Raw genomic sequence first — 19815 nt, 5'->3', positions numbered from 1 at the left:
AGTATTCAGTAATTCATATCAGCATAAAACACAAAAATCTTGCTTTGTTTTTGCTTTCATTGCAAATTTCGAGCAATGGTGGCATCTAAGCATCTGTTTGTGCAGGCATATGAAGGAGTGCTCCATAGTTGGATTTCTATTTTAAATTTCGGCTCGAGATGGCTTCTGTGTTGCAAGTGTTGACATTACAGCATAGCGCTCAAAATTGCCTGCACGTGCATTAGGCGAATACAGCCCAAAATTTGTAAATAATCTTTGACAGTTACATGGCATTAAAATTACTAGTATAGGCTGGCGATAGCAATCAAGCGGATGGTGATTGGGAAGCAAGCATGGTCACATGACAAAGTGCTCTTGAAGGACCTAAACTATGCCAGTAGCGGAGCATGTATTATCTCCTACAGCTTGCTCAGCTAACCCCACTCTGCCCTTAACCTATTCTCCTCTAGGGGTGTGCCACAGATGAGCACAACGGCCATGAATGTTGGAGTGTCAGTAGCTTTTTTAAGAAAGCCTGTGCTTGCTAACCAAACAAACACAAAATTGCAAAAATGAAGATGAATTATAATTTTTTTAAATGTGCAGCAGCAACCTGTAGCGGTGAAACTTATTCTGTATTCTCTATAACACTTCCGTAGATTACATTTCATGCAGCATGCTTTGTGGCATGAAAATGCGTAGCAGGGGCGATGGTATGTTTCCCACAGCAAGAATAGGTGTTTAATGTTTTTACTAACCTTGTTAGCACAAGAATTGAGCTTGAGAAAGCTTCAGCTGCGTTAGGGCGCTAGGCTACTGAGGTAAAGGAGATTGGTTGGACCCTGGCATACGCGGCACCATTTAAATTCAGGGTATATGCTCTTTCAAATGTGTTGTGCGATGCCATTGAATTAAAAAAGGTATTAAGATCTAAATATCTGCATTATTCCATTGTTCCATTGTCGTAAGTACGTGTTGCTTCAGTGTGTTAATATGCACAATTTACATTCATTACTGCGTTGCAGCCTGATCAACCTAGGTGAGAGATTTATTTCATGTTTAAGTCATTCCATGCCAAATGCGCGAGACTTCGTGCTTGAGCCTCTGTGATTTCTCCTTCAAAATTTGTGAATGTTCACTGAGCTGTGAAACGCAATTTTGCTTAGTAGCTTTCCAGAAAAAAAATTTAATAAAACATTTGTAGTGAGTCACTTTTGAGTCTAATGCAGAACTAGGTCTCTATAAATGATTTAGAAAAAAATAATGTTTCTGCACTTCAATTTTTATTAGTAATGTAGAGATTGCATCACATAACTTAAACTATCGATGTCAAAAAGTGAAGCGCTGCAGCAGGCTGAAAACAACAGCATATTGTTTGATGTCATGTGGTGCGCCTCACTTAGCGAGGACATGGATCGCACACATTTGGTTTATGATGTTTACTGCCTCAAAGCGACTGAGGCTATGGAAGAGACTGCAGCGGTGTTCTCCGGAAATTTCGACCACATGGGGTCCTTTCAACGTGCACTGTCATCGAACAGCCCACAGGTGCCTGGCGTTTCGACTCCCTCAAAAAGCAGCCTTGGAGGCCGGGATTCGATCCCGCATTCTTGGCCACAGTAGCCGAGTGCCTTAACCACTCCGCCATCCCAGTGAGGTTAATGCAAAGAAAGGATAACCGATGGTCGAAAAGGGGAGCAGGGCAGGAGAGCGTAGGAGGGGACTGCAGAAAATTAAGTGGACAGATGATATTATGTAGGTTTGCAGTGAAGTGGAGCTACCACAGTATTGGGTTATTTGGAGTAAGATGGTAGAAGCATTTGGCCTCCTCTGGTTATATATCGTGTGATGGTGACAAGTGCCCCTCAGATTCCACATGATCGATTATTTACTATGATGAATTATGCAAAAAATTTGATATGCACTTTAGGGGATAGTCTCCTCGATTTCCATGTCAAGTTGTTTGCTCTGACGCGGTCATTTGGGATAATCTACACGTCCGATTTGTGAGTGCCATTTCACGACATGCGCCAAAAATATGTGTTCGGCGTGATAAAGTGGATTTCCGCAATGAGGTGCTTACTTTTGCAAGACCCTCGCTGCGCTGTGCTTGGTTCCCGTTACAGAGACCATCTATTTTCGTCGCTTGACATTATGCGGTGCTCATAGCCGGGGCCTGCCATCCAAACCACACTTGCTGCTTATCTCTAGCTCCTGTATTACCGCAAGGCACGTTCAGTTAGTTTTCTACTCACAGCATGGCCACAAGGAGGAGCACCTATACGGTGGCGCTCGGAACATGCGCTTAATTTTTATATATGTGCTTTAACTTTTTATGCCTGTTTGCAGGCTGCGGGCATTTTCGTTTGAGGCCCTTCACTTCGAATTTCCTCTGCAAGGGCGCTGGAAAATAACACCTTGCAGGGTATGTAGCGGTGACTGCTGCGGCTTACAAAGGGCTTCTTTCAAGTGATGGCATAAATTTGCTCTCCTTACCAAAGCCCAATGAACACAGTAATAAAGAAATTTCCTCAAGGCCCTAACCTGCAGTATCAATCAGAGACTGCACGAATTGTCCTGCCCTTCACCTATTCTTGTCATCTGAGTTGCTGATCATACAATGAGGCACTGTTGTTGTCGACGACTCCTCTTCAGACAAAGTGATCTATCACTGTTGTCTCCTACGTTGCTGTCTCCATAGCTGCTCGAGCGGGTGACGCCTTGCTGTGGGCTTGGAAATTAATTTGCACATTAAGAAGTGGTGTGAAACCTCCCTTTTGCCTAGAATTAGGCAGTTAAATAAGTAAATAAGGTGTCCTTCAATGTTGTGGTGATTTATTGCTCACAGAGTTCGGAAAATGTATATGCCTATGGCGCTTCAAAGTACGAACGCCAGCAGAATTTGTTCAAACAATGTGCTCGTATGCCAGGCGCAGACTAGTAGCTGCCATCTCGACACAGCATCAGTTCTCCAACAAAATGCCTTTCCTCCACTTTGTCTTTGAACGCAACAGTCCGCATCATTTGAACTCTGTGCTTATGACCGCACATGGGTAACACGGGAGACTATTTATAAGGCCAAGTGCATTTCATTGAGTTGTAGACAAGGTTATGAAACAACGCATCGAGTTTTTTACCAGTGCGTCTCCTACATGACCATTTCTTTCAGCATTTCAAGGAGGCCTGCAAAATACAAAAAATATGCCAAGACTGCGCTCCTGCAAACTGCCAAATGCGTTTTATGCAAACAAAATCTGTACGCTCACTGTCTCGATATCAGTCGCTGTAGTAATATCAGCATATTATTGAAACTCATGTGCATCAGCACGTTGTGTCCGAGCATGAAAAATGTGAGTCGCGACCAGTGATGAGGTATGGGTAGGCCACCAAAAGACTGAGGCTTTAATTAAACTGGCACACTGATGCAAGAAAAATGGGAGGAAAATCACCAAAGGTGCTTAATTTAAGGCAGGGTTCCATTTCTTTGTATCAGTGTGCAGATCATCGAAATGAGCGGCGGCTTCTCACTTCGGTAAGGTCAGCGTGTACATGTCGTTCATCCCAGATGTTATTAGTAGCACTGCGGTATGGTAGAATATTAGCGTAGTCACGTGTTATTTTTTCATATCTTGCAGAATTTGTAGAAATCCCAGAATAAGCAACCATTTGAGCCGTAGTTTGATAAACAAAACTGCTTAGGTTCATTCTGAACCACCCTGCAAAATTTTGAAAATTTGTTTGACTCCAAACTGAACATTCTGCCCAATGAATCTTAGTACATTAAATAATTGAGTAGAACGTAATATATATTGAGGAGCGCGAAAAGATGAAAAACAATGTTGTTGGCAGGCTTCTTCCCAGCAAACTAAAAAAATGCAATTTAGCTTATAGTTCGTTTCATTGTGATTTTATTTGGTAATAATTTCCGCCTCTCTTGTTTTATTAGCAGAAATTGAGTGCCTAAGTGCCGGTCGTAGTTGCCCTGTCTAACACGTCATTGCAAAACACAGCCTTAGTGCTGCTCATACTGCTCTGTCTCATCCACTGGCATGCTACTGTATTGCTCATCCACTCTGATACAGTTGGCATAACCTCGTTCTCGCTACTGTGTTTAAAAGATCAGTGATACGCGAGGATGAAATCAAATGACTCCATGGGGCTTGCAGATATAATTTTCTCGGGGCACGTGCAGTCTCATTACCGAGTCTCTCTTCTTTCTTATTTAATCACAACTTGGCAGGCTGCTGTAATATAGCCCGTACCGCAGGCCACCGCAAAAGTTCTGATGATTATTGCATGCAACTATATTGCCAGGTATTGCGTGGACTCTCTGGACCTTATATGCCAAACTCAACTAGGTAATTAGACATTATCATTTGGTTGTAACATCCTACCTGCTCTTTGATTGCCCGGCGTCGCAGTTTCCAGAAGTGCATGAACTAATGGCGGTTTTAAAATCATGAATTGACTTCTGAAGTCTAGAATTAGCCCCCATAATTGCATCCTTCTACTTTTAATCGCATTGAGTTGGCTTCTGGATCTGACAGAACTTCGCAGGTATGCCACATCAAACATTTAACACATCCACTCCCACTAGGCCGCGATAATAATCCACAGCCTCCGCCCTCATCAACACAGGAATTTGCACGCTTAATATTGTTGCTAGAACCAAACCGTGATAGAGTAAAATTCTTACCACACTTGTTCAGTTATGGTACCCACCGCAATGTAGAAGCAGAAAAACCAAACTCTCAACCTTTGAATGGAATCCGGCAGCAAAAAGACAGAAACAGTTTAAATGCCATCAAAACGCCAGACATGCAGCTTGGTTGTGTCAATTTAAAAGTCTCCCTCCATTATATGGCCCACAGCCACAGATTGTAGTGGGAACATATTTCTGTCTGCTCTTTGCCAAGAGGGGTGATGAGCTAAATAACATTCTTACATAATTAGTGCGCTCCTTTCATTCAAAAATGTAATAGTCGGCATGATTTAGGTCTGCGCTTGGTTTGAATGTGCGATGAAGATGATGACAACATGAGCACTGTTGGTAACTGAGTGTTGCAAGTGACAATATTTATGCAGCGCAAAGGCACAAAAACGACATAGATACTAATTGCCAAAAACAAATTAATTTGTAGGTCAAGGTGTTTGAAAGCTATGTATACCAGGTGCTTCAATGAACACTCAAAAATATTTCTAAAAGATGCAATAAGTGCTTTTGATGACAGCATCATTCTCGTTTTTATTTAAATAAATAGGGTACTCTTGCAATACGAGTGTTATAACACTTGTATTGCAAGAGTACCCTATTCAACCAAAAATTTAGCCCGCAGCAACAAAAATACGCCAATAATATTTCATTTTGCATAACTGCTAAGCATAGTCAGCGCAGCAACTCGCATGTTTTTGAACGTCGCTCTGCTTATTACTCTGCAGACAGCAGAGCGGCGAGGTGCCAAGAGATTTCCTGAAAAATATTCTTGCATTGGTTGACGCCAACTTTCTGCGGGAGGATATAAATTAAATAAGCAGGAACTGGGACATCTAATTTGATTTTCATAACGAAATTGGCAACACAGGCGATTAAATGTAGCTTTTAAGAATGCTCAGACTTTGCAGGACGGTGTCACAACGTTCGATTGATTTTCATAACGAAACTTTGTGTATGGAACCGGATTAAGAGTGCAGGATCGAGCATTCCGGTACAGCAGCGAAAACCTTCGAATTAGCAAAGCCGCTGTAGGCCACGCTGTCGTACTGTATGCCTGAATTTTCATGACAAATTACGGAAACATAAAGATTAATAAAATTACTTGAGGTTTCAAATTCAGAACGTTTGAAGTATTGAGGATATACTATAGCTTTATTTTAATTTCGAACTCCATACTTCTAGGAATATTTAAACGGGTTTGCTGGATAATCCGGATTAAAGCAGGTTCCTTCCTTCGCTTGTCTTGCATCCCCCAAAATAGCCATATCGCACCTAACAATTTCAAATGTACATGATTTTTATTACATCCGTGTAGAGAATCATCTACATTTATTATGAGCAAGCATGCTGTCTTCAGAGTGCCATTGCCTCCGATTCGGCCACGTATATAAGCAGTCGCCGACTTTCAGGTCGCTTTCACCCTTCACCGCTTTGCTTAGACATGCGGCTACCTGGTAAGCAAGGATGCTTCGAAGGAAAAATGCTTTTTCGCAGTAAGAGTGGAAGACCCCGTACTATGTGCCAACAACATTTGTTGCCACTGCAATTTGCGTGAGCATCCCTCTCGGCACTACGATTCTTGTCTTCGCTCTTGTGTGTCATTTGGAATCTTTCCCTCCTCCCTTTGTCCTACTTTCCCACAGGCTTTTTGTTGCACTCGTTTAACGATATCTTAATTGTATCGGCAGCCAACTTCTGTTTTCCCAGCCGCCCTCTTTGTAATTTCAGAGTTGACCGTGAATGCTTAAAGGACCATTGTCCAGGGAAGGACCTTTTAAGCAAAGGAGCCCAGTTTTTCGATTAAGTATCGGAGATAGTCTGTGCAAAATGCTAGTGACACGCGCGCCGCAAAGCAACCAAAATACAAATCAAAGCTGTCTCATGTTCTCCTTCGGGAAGCCAGCTTCCCGCTTCCCTGCGCTGGCTCGTCGAGCCGCAGATATGACGTATTTGTCGGCAACGACATCCATTGGTCCGTCTTGTTGTCTGAGGGTGAAGGAAGGGTGTGTATCGCTTGCTGCGCGCTTTTCCATCGCCACGGTCGGACTGTGTCCAACGGCGCGCACTCCCTCGCCCGTTTTTTTTCGCGCCGGCGGAGGAAGGGGAATTTGTCTTGCGGAGGCTAGACGACAGGGCAGGAGAGTGAAACTCCTTTGCGAAGGAACGGGAGGAGAGAAACACTGCAAAATCGGGTGATTGCGATGGCTGTACCTGCGTTATTAATTACTCTTTTAAAAAAAATTTTGCGGCTTTGCGTTGTGGGGGCGAAGCCTCACAGCCACCGCGGAAAAAAAACCTTTTCGACCGGAGCGTGGACAGTGGGCCTTTGAAGGCCACCCACTGGCATCTGGGAATGGCTGTGGGAAGATTCGATATCCTTTCGAGGGCAAGGCTTTTGAGGGAAATACATCAATCCTCTTACGCTGGCCATCCATTCAGCGTTAGACTACAGGTATTGCCAGTTTTAACACTTCAATGGCTGGAAGCGTTTGCCCCACCGCTTGCACACTCATACAAACTTGGCAGTATTCCTGTCTGCTGGTTCTGCACGCAGTCAGGGTGGTGTAGTTGACCTCACAGCATCCAATATGTACGCAGTCTCTCTTTGCCAACTGGGTGAAAAATGGAATGACACTACGTTAATGACAGTCTGTTTCCTTTTTTCTGAATTATGAAATCTTCAGTCACCATAAAGTCTCGAACATCCCCTTTTTATACCACTGATCGCAGTAAATATTCGTAGTTTGTTGGGTTCATGTGGCCTGAGTTTCTGTGTCCCTTGTTTTGGGTTGGTTTTATTCTTAATCAACCCAGTGAGCCAAATTTCACGCCCCTGCTTAAAATTATGTGAATTGCGATACAAGTGTGATAATTGGACGGCAGCCTACAATATGTTTATTCATGAGGTTAAACTTTTATTGTTAATATTTATGCCTGACTTGGTGGCAGTGTCAAGAAAAAAGAAGCTGTAAAGTATGTGTTGTTCAATTTCAAGGCCAAACAGACAAAGCCAAGGTTTGCCAGCTTTTGTACAAACATTCTTGCTGTGTAGGTGTATGGTAGCAGACATGGAAGAAATAAATTTGTGTGCTTTAAAGTGAAACTTTGTATTTCATTTCATGCATTCACTGCATCGTAAAGTATCATGTAAACTGCACCTAGGAGAATTACCTCAGCATTGCACTTTGTAACTTGTGCAAACGCAGTTGTGAGCATCTCACATAAAGCTAATCTACTCAGTGTGACGGAGCAAGACATGCAATGGTGTGTCATCTTTAGAATACACTTTGCAAAGTAAGGCCTGCATTTTGTAAATTGCTCATTCGAGCTTCTAAGTCATCCAAAGATGAAGTTGACAATGCAGCCATGAGCATACAACTATTTTCAGTTCTCTGATTAGTTTACATTCAACATAATAGGTATCAGTATGTATTACTGTGAATAACATCTGCCTAATTTTGATTGCAACGATGCATTTTTAAAGTACATAATTAGAGGTTCTCTATACAAGGAAGTGCTGTTGATCACTTCAATGAACAGATCTGTTTTATGGTACAATAAAAATGTCCCGCACTATCATGGATGGCAAGAGTAAAACAATATTATGCGCAGTATCTTTGAAGTGCCTGAGGCAATCTTCTAGCTTTTGATAATTTTAACATCCTTAGCTCAGCAGCATATCATCTACAAGCTCAGGAAGGGAAGCTTCAGTTTTCAGCCAACATTAAAGACAAGCCTTTTAGTCAGAATGTTGGTTGGCTGCAAAGGTTCTTCTCAGCTCATGTACATTTTGTGCCGTAGAAAATTATTTCATCCTATCGTTTGCGATATATTGGTGTCCTTGTATGGAGTTAAATGGACATCAGAGAGGAATCGTAAGTAAGCTAGACTGATAGCTTAGCATCATGTGATAGCAAATATGTTTTATTTTTATCTGTGATGGTTTTATAAGAAAGCAAGTTGTATAAGAGCGAAGTATCCAGGAACCCAACATTTGTAGATTCACACAGCAAGCAGCCTTGACGGACAAGTTTATGCAACTTCACGAGGATGACAATTTTGCCATAGCAATAGACAGCTGCCATTTAGATGTGAGCAAAGCGGCATAGTGAATGCAGCAAAGAAAGCTGTCTCATTAATAAAACAGTGCAGCATATGTGATGGAGACAAAGGCTGGGGCGATAGTACAGGGCGGAATCCTGCATATAGCTGATGTACTAAGCACGTTTAGAACTGCAAGATCTCAACAGCAATCACAGTCTATTTGTGACTGTCAGGTGATACGTTTGTAGGTTTTGTTCTGAGCTCAGTACTGCGAATTGCCTGCTTTGTTTTTCACGCTGCAGGTGCGATGTAGGGGCTTTTCGTGATTAATGTGCGCACTTGTAGACTTCATTGTTTTTACGCAGTAGATAGCCAATACTTAGATATGTGCTGAAAATATGGAAGTATGCATCCTTGTGGGGTCAACTCTATTCGGTTAATTAAATTTCCAAGTCCTGGTAACAATGCATGCAGTACACTAGATGGTGGCATGCAAAGCAGTATTTTCCAAAATAAAAATGTTCAGGCAGCTGAATCAATGACATGAAGATTATGTGAAGATTGTTTATTATGTGAAGAAATAACTGGGTGACTGGCGGGCGTGCGGCCACCGGGCGGCCGCAGAGCTCCTAGTGCTGATATGGTCCATCGCAGCTATCAACGTCCACACATCTAAGACTTCACTGGAGATCTAGAGAGATGAAGAACTTTAATAAAGTGGACCTTGTCAAAGCGTATAATCATATCCCCGTTGAACCGGCCAATATCCTGAATACGGCAATCACTACATCCTTCTGCCTGTTTGAGTACGTGAACTAGACTTTTAGGCTAGGCAATGCAGCTCAGACTTTCCAAAGATTCATTGCTGAAGTGCCGCGCGAACTCCACGCTGTATTTGCTACATCGACGACACCGTCATCGCGAGTCGTACTCCCCAAGATTATGAGCTTCACCGGCGGGAACTCTTTGAAGACCTCAAAAAATTTGGCTTAGTCGTGAATGCCCAGAAATTGGTATTCGACTCTACTGAGCTCGAGTTCCTGGGCCACCAGATCTCAGAGCACGGAATTCATCCATTGCCTTCACGTCCAAATTGGTGAAGACTTCTCAGAACCCACTGCCCAACAGAAGCGTCGCGAAGTTCTGGGCCTAGATAATTTTCCCGGCGCTTTATGCTGTACTGTGCTGAGCTTCTTCACACACTGACCGACCTTCTTCGCACAACGAAATCTTCCTCCTCCGAGATTCCCTGGCCTCCAGAAGCTCAGACTGCTTTCATGCAGAAACTCAAGCTCTCACCGATTCGACCCTTCTATCCTTCTCATTCACCCTAGGATTTCCGCGCAAAACATATCCTGGTGGATGCTTCCTGGATGGCCACTGTCGCTCTTCTGCAGCAGAACATCGACTCCTTGTGGCGCACACTGGGTTTCGTCTCTAGGATGCACCGAACTGCTTAGACTTCCTACAGCGTATTAGGCCGTGACCTGCTGGACGTTTACTTCATCATCCGGCATTGCTGCCACTTCTTCGAGAAACCAGACATTTTACGTTCTAACGCCTCATAAGACTCGGGTGAATGTGTTCCGTGTGAACTCTTCCAAGCATGTCGCCCCCGAACTTCGTGAGCTGGCCTAGATATCGGAGTTCGCAACAGATATCCGGCACATGTAAAGGATCGAAAATGAGACAGCTGATGCACTTTCACCCATTACCTACAACAGCACGTATACATCTGCTGTGGACTGGGAACGTCTGGCGAGGGCGCAGCTAGAAGACCCTGAGTGTCAAGCCCTGCGAGGCCGCTCTCGTAACTTCCATGTGGAGCTCGTGCCTAATCCGCATGTGCCGGGATTGCTATAGTGTGACACGTTATGAGCTCTACTGCGTCCATTCATCCTGGTGGCCTTTCCTAATGCCATCTTTCATTCACCTCACACCATCTGCCTTCCCAGCATCAGGGCAACAGAGCGCCTCGTCAACCAGCGGTATGTCTGATGGAATATTGACACCGATGCTCGCCAGTGGGCTCTCTGGTGCGTTGTCCGCCACTCCGCCAAAGTAGGCCGCCATAAAGATTCCACCCGAGTCTTTCCTGCCACCTGGTTGTCGCTTTGACACCGTTCATCTTGTCTGGTTTCGGACCGCTACCTCCCTCTCATGGCTGCCAGAAAATTTTAAATATGATCGACCGCTTCACTCGTTGGCCTGAAGCAATGCTCATTCCGGACATGAATGCGGAAACAGTTACCAAAGCCTTCTTTTTAGCATAGGTTTCCGGCTTCTGCGGCCCCGGAAATATTACCACGGATCGCGGCCGCCAGTTCGAATGTACCTTCTTCACTTCCCTAACCCGCCTGCACACGACTACCATCCCGGCGCCGATGGCATGGTCGACCGGCTCTTTCGTCAGCTGAAGACTGCTCTCATTGCTCTCCTCGATCGCAGGCTGACCACTTTCTTATGGTGATTCCTGACCTACGCACCGTTGACCTACGCACAAATAATACGCTCCCTCTGCACCTCCAAGGGGCATCTACAGAGCGGCAACCCGAGACAGGTGGCATAAACCTCGTAAACGATGAATAAATGTCAACATTCCGGAATCTCCTTTCACAGCGGAAGAACAAGACCTGTAAGCAATGACAAGAAAAACTTCGTCGCTATTCACTTAGTCGACGGCGATGACTTCCAATCCTATAAGTGGAGAAATCCAGTCTGAACACTGCCTTCTATACTGCCATACGGGGCATCATTTACTGCCGCGCTTGTTTACCGAAAGCTTATCGTCAAGGTCTTAGCTGTTCAATGCGCGTTCGCATCTTCGATAAGTTGAGAAATGTTCAGTTTTTTTCTGGTAGCTTGATGATACCAAACAAAGACCATTCTGCTTATAGGTGTATCTTTCAGATAACAATGGTGTCATGGAAACTAGAGCTACACTCGACGCACACCTTACCTGGCTGCGGGACGAAGTACGATTATAGAGCACGGACATTATTTAGACGTGATTGGCTATCGACAGGCGCGAAATCACATCTCTGCTACAGGGCACTATTCCTTGAAGTAGTCTTTTTACCATCCACCTGAATGAAGTGACTGACGCCTGAGAAAGGCAATCTTTACAAACAATTCTTTATGGATTTCACTGAACAGTGCTCGATGGCCAGTTGCACATTCTTGTACAATTTTAATCATGTGCGTATTGATTTTTGAGCCTGTGTATAATTAGTAGTTGGCGGTGACTTTGCGAATGTCTGCATATTTTATCAACAAAAAGAAAAAGCACATATTAGCCCGAACAACATTTTTCTGAATAAACAACATTTCAGCAAACATTTGCATATATTGTGGACTCGATGGCACAAGAAAACTGCAAGGCAGCATCTTTATTGCATCGAATTTTATTAAGAGAGAAATGTATCAACAAATATTCATATGCGAACGCGAAAGATTCGTAGAATACGATGTGCCGTATTGGACTGTTGCCTACCCAAGCTACCCTTGAGCATGCAGCATTAAACAGGAAGGCTTTCTTCTAAGCATTGCTCTATGTTCTTGCATAATTGATATTTCACCTCGATTTAAAGTCTATGGAGAAAACATCATCACAAAATGTACTGTGCTCTGCTTATCACAATATACAAACGCATTTATGACATTTGCTCAACTTTGCCCAGTCAGCTAATGTCTAGCAAATATTTGATGTATCCAATCATCTTTTGTTGTCAGAATTCAAAACAGTATAAATATCTGTGAGTATTAAGTGCCCTGAGTTTGGGTTCTTCCAGGTTTCTGCACTGCCAGCCCGAAAAGTTTTGTTGAAGATGAACGCCGTTTTGCTGGTTTCGCTCTTTTTGCTCTGTTATGCCGCTCTCGTGGAGTAAGCATCTACTCTGTATATGTTTGTTGTCCTTCTAAATGTACCAGACGGGTGTACTTACATCAAAACGAAAACGCATTTATTGGATCGGCGGGAGCATAGCAGATGCATTTACAAGTGCGTGCCCAGAGATGTATACCACTAAACATGCGTACGTATATTGGGTGTGAGAGGTATGTTCGTTTATGCTTTTTTTTTGCTTATGCCACTCAGCTGCTCATACCAGAAATATTGGCAGTATAATGATGATTGGTCTCGCCTGCGTATTTCGGACGTAGGATGACTGATGACGTACTCGCAGAATGCGAACAAGAAATACATGTTTACCGCATATATAATGTACGCAAATATAATTGTAAGCAGCAGATATGAAGCTACAAATAGAACAAACTTCGCGGTAATGTTCAAACTATGCATTTCTTTACAGCTTAACAATAAACGCATTATACGCACTCTTTGAGGCCCTCTAAAACCGTGTTTTACACTGTCGCTAGTTTTAAGGCCTCAAAAAAATACTAAGTATGGCGGCAACCTTCAGTGCACCGTCTGAAGTGCGAGTCAATAAAGAAGCACCATGTGAAGTGACCACGACATCAATGATTTGGGCATGGCCTTGAATCCAGAGGCACTGCCATTCACGTGATCAAAGTAGACTTGAAAAGCTTCTGCGTTTCTTAAATGTGTTGAGCCCTGACTACAATTACGCAGATATTGCTGCCACATTTACGATCTGCGTTTCCCTGTATTAAGGTACGGCTAAGTCGGTGGTCATGTCAACACCTATTGCGACTATAATTACGTGTGTAGGACCTCTTGATAATGCTAGCCGGGAATACACGATTCTAGCTGCACATGTTCAATAAATCTTTTTACTCATTGACTAGCTTTACTTTGTGCGCGGAGACTGCACTTTCGAAGAGGGTACAACATGGTGAAGCATCTTGGCCACGAGACTTGTTGAGGAAAAGATTAATGCGGGAAATATTGCCGCCATATCTTAGGACAAAGCGGCACTGGAGCGCCTTTTAACCCTTTACGGAAGCAGGACTTAGACACTAAAATATTTCAATGAAAAGGATAACATAGGTCTGACACTGCTTCAAGTTCCGGATAATGGCTGAGCGAAATTGCTCGATCTGATGTTTGCTGGCCACAGAGTTAAGCTACAAATCCATTCCACAGCCAAATTTCTCGCGCGCTTAATTGCCAGTCTCTCGAGTTTATTTTTACTTTGCCATGTTTGGGAACATTCATTCACACACAACGCCGTGAAAACTACCCTATTACAAAAACAGCTTCCTCCAGCGTCTTCCAGTGTGAGGCCAGTATGTCTTCCGCATTTATTTTTGCTGGTAACGCTGGAGGCTGCTAAATTCACTGAAGCAGTGTCGGAAAGACAATGATTATGCTGGTACAGTGATAAATCACTGGGATTAGCTTATCACGCTGGGTGTACCGCTGATACGCCAATAGCACTGGGATAAACGCTGTGGGTACTTTGATTGCCGCTGTCTTGAGTATTATTTTGGAGGTTGCCAAAAGTCTGGTAACTGGGAGCCGAGACAATGGGTAGAAATGAAAAAAAATAAATTGATCAAGTATTCTCTGACTGCTTGCAAATCAATGCGCATCTGCAGTTCATACGAAGGCAGTTTGTTTTTCTCTCGATGGTTTCGACCGAGCCTTTCTTCAGTGACCACGATAGGTGCGGTATTGAATAATGTAGGCTAGCATCATAAACTTCATAATTTTCCTTGAAGGCCAACCGACACGCTTTTTACTGCTAGAATTTCCGCGGGATCTCCAAACAAGGCCCACGCATTATCGAGTATATAGGCAGCAGAAATATGAAAAACAGAAGAAAATAAATAAAGCGAGGAAAAGAGTAGTCAACGATGCAATTTGCAGCTCTGAAGAAAAGCAAAAGAACGTACATCGCTATAATGTACAACCATTAGGTGTTTCTCCGCTTTTCCGCTCTTTGTTGCACTTCGCATGAACAGCCGAGCCATGGGTCATATTAAAGTTTCCTGAAGGGCTTACAAACAACTAGGATATAGTTGCCATTAGGACAGTGTTTTAGCTGCTCTGTGGGTTCCGTAGCTGCGCCACGCATTATACATTGAGGTTTTGTCAGGGCTCCATGTTAAGCGAAAATTATGTTTGCAGTAGCAGAGCTTGAGCAAACAGCCAGTGCTGCTATAACTGAAGGCGCTGTGAAACTTCACAAGTTTAAATGTTTCAATGTACAATATAGTGCGCATAACAATTAGAAATAAGCTGAAAGTCTTGAGAGCAGGCAGCAAGCTCCAGTGCCCAACACGTAATGGTGCGTGCAGCAGCCGTGGCGCTACGGTTCTCGACATGAAGTCCTCCCAATAAACATACCTAAGCAGACATAAAACCCAAGAGTATTTCAAAGTAACCCAGTTTTCGACGTAGAACAGTGGTTAGTGGCTAAACTAGGAAATGCTTGGTACCTACTTCGAATCCTACTTTAATCGGTTGCTTCTTTCTCCGGGAGGTAAGAGCCAGCACTGCGAAGCGTAATAATATTGTAACGGATGAAATGGTTTTTACACAGGTGAACGGACGCACACGGCTCAGAAAAACCCCGGAACAGTCTATAAGATGCTATAAGAATGCACTGTCGTGAAACTCGCTTATATTATTTGATTTGTTTCGTGACTATTACAGGCCTATACGCAGAGGAGTAAGGAGCCGCCCACCGGTGGGGTACTGCAATCAAAAGGTGAGATAAAATGTTCACCCAATTTAAATATAGGATTTATGTCTGTAATTTGTGTCTGGACACTGAGTTTGTGCGAAAATCTATCTGAAATAAAAATTCGTGTCTTATTGCCTTGACTAACTCTTAGTGGAAGTGTTCAATGCATGAGACACAGATTTTAGGGAATACTTAAGACTCCATAAGGAGTAAAGAGAAATAATGGTCAGAGACTCATTTAAGCAGCTATATGCTAGTTTTTTTCTTTCCCTCGCCAATCCAATAAAGGGCACAGATGACATTTCGGCTATATGAAGCCTTTTTTTGCTCCACTTCTGTTTTCTTAGAACTCGGGGCCTTCGTGCTACGATAGTGACATCAACGACTGGCCGGCAGCAGTTGAACCATCAACCTACTTTACTATAAAAATGTAGATCAATTAACATGGTTGCCATCTTGCGGTACCAATAAAACGAAATGCCCTGCGAAGCCGCATTGGTCCTATGGGTGCGACGTGCATAGCTCACATCAGGCCCATGTGACTTTTTCAGCTTGTATTCTGGAAACAGGCCCCTTTGTACTTGCCACCTATTGATTCTGCCTGACTTTCAGGTCCCGTATTGGCAGAGCGCCGATGGGCCGGTGATTCGCTCCGCCATCGCACAACCATAAGCCAAGGACCGCCTCGTACGGCTTCTGCCGTAATAGGCGGTCCTTGGCCTTTTTCTGAAGCATTTCGCCCCAAAGAGCTGAGTACAATGCCAGAGAAAAGCTTGTACCTATTAAAAACCGAAGTGTACTGGCCGGGTCCAGCCACAAACAACACCTTTGCATTGTATGTGTTAACATGTGCTTTTGCATCGCTTTGTACAGCCGACCGTGGACTTTTGTCAAGGTGTCTTACAGTTTTTATCTGCGGCCCCCTCCATCCTTTTGATGAAAAATAAACATTAGTATAATTATTAGCATTTACGGATACTGGCAGCCCAAAAATATCTTGAACCGACCCCACGTCTTAGAGAATTATAGAATCCTGCGGGCAAGTACACATTGTTTATTCTAGATAGAACTCACGCACCCCCAAATAAAAAATTGCTGCAGCTTAGCTTGGCTAAACGTATGAAAGCTAAAGCTTTGTTATGCTTGGTTACGCTTTGTGGATCAGCCAGGTTAGACTCACATAGTTAACCAAGTTTACATAGCGGAACTTCAATAAAGCTTGTTACTCGGTTTTCTGTGATTTAACTCCTCCATGGCAGTCTTCGAACGTCAAGGAAATGCAGGCGCAGCACTGCTATCACCGCTCGAATGCTCGATCGGTGTCTGCGAGCTCAATGACGCAACAGCGAGGTCTAGACGGAATGAAAGTTTAGAGGGCGGGGAAGATTCCGGGGAGATCCAAGGGTGCGAGCCAGATTAGCAGTGGTAGCGGTGGAGAGAAAAGGTAGGCAGAGAAATAGAAGGCTGTGTGGCGCTATGCCAGAATGTATGTTTGTGGAGATATATACCAGTAGGAATAATGTTTGCCAAGCTGTCTGAAGATGAAGAAGCATATTAGCGAAGTACACGCAGGGAGACAGCACAAGACGTGAGTACCACCTGCACCACGCGCAACACAAGCAACGAATCGCACCGCAACTCGGAACACCGCAACTCGGAAGAAGGGATTCGATTTGCAGTCCCATGTGGGTTCGCATTTATTTGAAGCGAAAGCTTTATTACGTATTGTAAAGCCAAGGTGAACGTGCCGGACTCAGGCCACAACTTCGCATGAGCCCCGTCTTTTCTCCTCCTTCCTGGCGTCTTCTGTCTCTGTTTGTTGTAAAGCCAAGGTGAACGTGCCGGACTCAGGCCACAACTTCGCATGCGCCCCGTCTTTTCTCCTCCTTCCTGGCGTCTTCTGTCTCTGTTTGCTTGCCGTCTTCTTTCCTTCTGTCTTCTGCTCCCTTTATTCTTCTTGGCATCTTCCAAATCTTCTTGTCCCCTTTGACCGGCTTTTTCTTCGGTAAATAAAGAGCTTTATTATATGTACACATTAGTAATTAGGCTTTTGCTTATACACAAAGTTTAATCAAAACAGCCATGATTTTTATTTAACTTATTTACAACCCACTGTGTTAAATTGACTGCCTAGTTCCCACAAGGGCCCCTAGCGGGCAGCACGCTTGTGCTCCTGCTTTTATGCTACAACCAGGGTGCATGCGGAACGCATACTGCGGTTTTGAGCGGAGAGCACCCATTAGTATATCCAATGATTTCTTCTTTGTTTACATTTTTTCTTTCTATCTATCGTTAAATGTGCCAGAAGCGACCAAAGTGGGTAGCATTCTGGTATGACCTCTTTTCAGCGTCGTCATAGACAAGCTATATATATTCCGCTTTGCCGCCCGGTTTTCGGTAGCCTACATTTTTTCCGCAGCATATATGCATTCCTGCTCTTCATACCTAACAATTGCGCATGCGGGACCTGTTGTACCTTTGCGCAGAGAGCTGCTTGTGCGCCATTTTCGTTTCGAAGTAAGGCCAGGTTTGCTCTGCAATCTGCCTGGAAGCACATCAAAGGGCTCACGTCGGTAGCGCGCGGCATCTCGCTTTCCAGCCTGGCCACAGCCGATGCGGTGCATATCGAGCTATTTGCTGGCACCCAATATTGGGCTAGCCGCGAAATTTCTCGCATAAGCCGCGAAAAGCTTGCAGAAGAAATTTCTTACAATAGCCAATTTCTTAAACATGTGCGGAGGGGTTTGTTGCGGAACCTTGTCCCCGATATTACTCCTCCGATCCCTTCCGGCCCCTCTCGTCCTGCCCAAGCTCTAAATCACAAGGCGCGAGCCGGTGCAGCGTACACACTGGACATCCTGAGTCAATGGCGCCGAACAAAGATCAGCTGCCCCAACTGCCTGCTGACTCCGTTTACCTGCAGCACTTGGTCTGGACCTGTCCTTGCACGGCTGGCCTCTGCGCACGCTGCACATCTGCTCACCACATTCATAGTTAAGGAGATTGGACAGCCCCCACTACCAACGCCGAGCTGAAGCTTAGTGCCCTGCTAGACTTCATGTCTGAGTCTGGCCGTCGCCACCGAGATCTTGGCAAGGCCTGCGCTCCACAGCAGCCTACGTCACGATAGGCGGATGGCGATAAAGTACCAGCAAATGAAAGTGCGAGCGCGAATCTGTGTCGAGTCACGTGATGTCATCTCGCCCTTTTACCCATGCCTGGACGCGCAGATTTAGTGGCTAATCTTTTATCGCTCATCCGCTTGTCATGACGTTCGCTGATGGGAGAGAAGGTGATGCAAAGGCCGTGTTAAAATCTCGGTGGTGTCGGTTTGGCGCCCTCAACCTCATCTAACCCACCCCCTTCCCCACTAGGCCTCAGGTCATCCTCATGAATAGAGGTTTATGAATGAATGAATGAATGAATGAATGAATGAATGAATGAATGAATGAATGAATGAACGAACGGGTCTATACACACTGTGGAGCATGCAAAAATTGTTTTTCGCTATAGTCGCTAATAACCAAGAGTTCGCTGAGTACTCCTTGCCACAGAGTTCAGGCTTTAAGTGTGGGTTAATTTTATCGACATTAAGATGACAAGTGCAGCACAACATTTTGACTACAATAAAATGCTTGGTTCTGATTCTCACGCAGTGCTTCCCGAGCCTGGGAGGAGAGCAGTGCCCACAAGGATGTGCGTGCTACCATGAGGCGAATTCCGTGTATTTTGGATTGTGTTTTAAAATCAATGGCCCGTACCCAAGCGGAATGAAGTTGAAGTTTCTTGGATCCAGATCACCTACTACGACGCGCCGCCCACGACCACAACCACAGCCACTATATTTATCACAACCATCACACGGGTGAACTTCTAAACGAAGACGCCTTTCACTCACATAAATATTTGTGAAATCTTTGTTCACTGGCCTTTTTTTTTTTTTCAGTCTTCCTATTATCTAAAGGAATATAGCTCAGTTTTGGTGCTTTCAAGTCACACTAAACAAAGATGATTTTAGCGTGATAGATTTGAAGACCCCGGCTGTTCACCATTTGGCATTGTTAGCAATAAATCCGGAGCATAGCGCTATCAGGTTGTAGCTTGCAGCTGGCATTGCCGAGCCCTAACTAAACGCAGGGTTGCCTGACATTACGCATGGCCGGAGCAACCAACTCTGGCCCCTTCGTTCACATGAGAAGATGATATCAGAAGCAGCATGTTAGGATTCTTGCATATTCGTTACCCGTAGGCCACTCAGGCATATTCATGCGACTTGTTTAAAGCGAGGCTTTATATGAAGGTGGTTTTTTAACTAACACGTCATGCCTTTAAAGGGGAGCTTAAGTGTCTCCCATTATATTTCAGCCTTGTATAGGGAAGTGTTGTTATCGAAGCACCTCGTTGTAGACACAGTTCAATGGCCGGCACACTGTTTGATAAAGTACCCCCAGTTTCATTGCTTGAAGG

The 19815-nt window shown here is 44.2% G+C and overlaps 1 protein-coding gene across 3 annotated transcripts in view; it reads left to right on the top strand.

Annotated features, from left to right (window-relative positions):
• The window catches only part of LOC146174051 (uncharacterized), a 65717-nt gene extending 46447 nt beyond the window's left edge, over positions 1-19270 (top strand). For 2 of the 3 annotated variants that reach the window (XM_084584958.1, XM_084584956.1), the window contains exons 3-4: positions 15318-15372; positions 19005-19270. In XM_084584958.1, coding sequence (XP_084441084.1) covers positions 15318-15372; positions 19005-19060 — 111 coding nt within the window. In that variant the 3' untranslated portion in view covers positions 19061-19270. Of the gene's footprint in view, positions 1-2328; positions 2344-15317; positions 15373-19004 lie in introns of those variants that run through there. The other variant, XR_014702281.1, reaches the window with a different exon arrangement.
• Positions 19271-19815: the final 545 nt, after the last annotated feature.

This window comes from Amblyomma maculatum, chromosome 11 (assembly GCF_055883805.1).
Source record: "Amblyomma maculatum isolate TAMU_Amacu chromosome 11, ASM5588380v1, whole genome shotgun sequence".
Lineage (NCBI taxonomy): Eukaryota > Metazoa > Arthropoda > Arachnida > Ixodida > Ixodidae > Amblyomma > Amblyomma maculatum.
The sequence above is the reverse complement of the archived record's forward strand: the minus strand, read 5'-3'. Positions and strand labels throughout refer to the sequence as shown.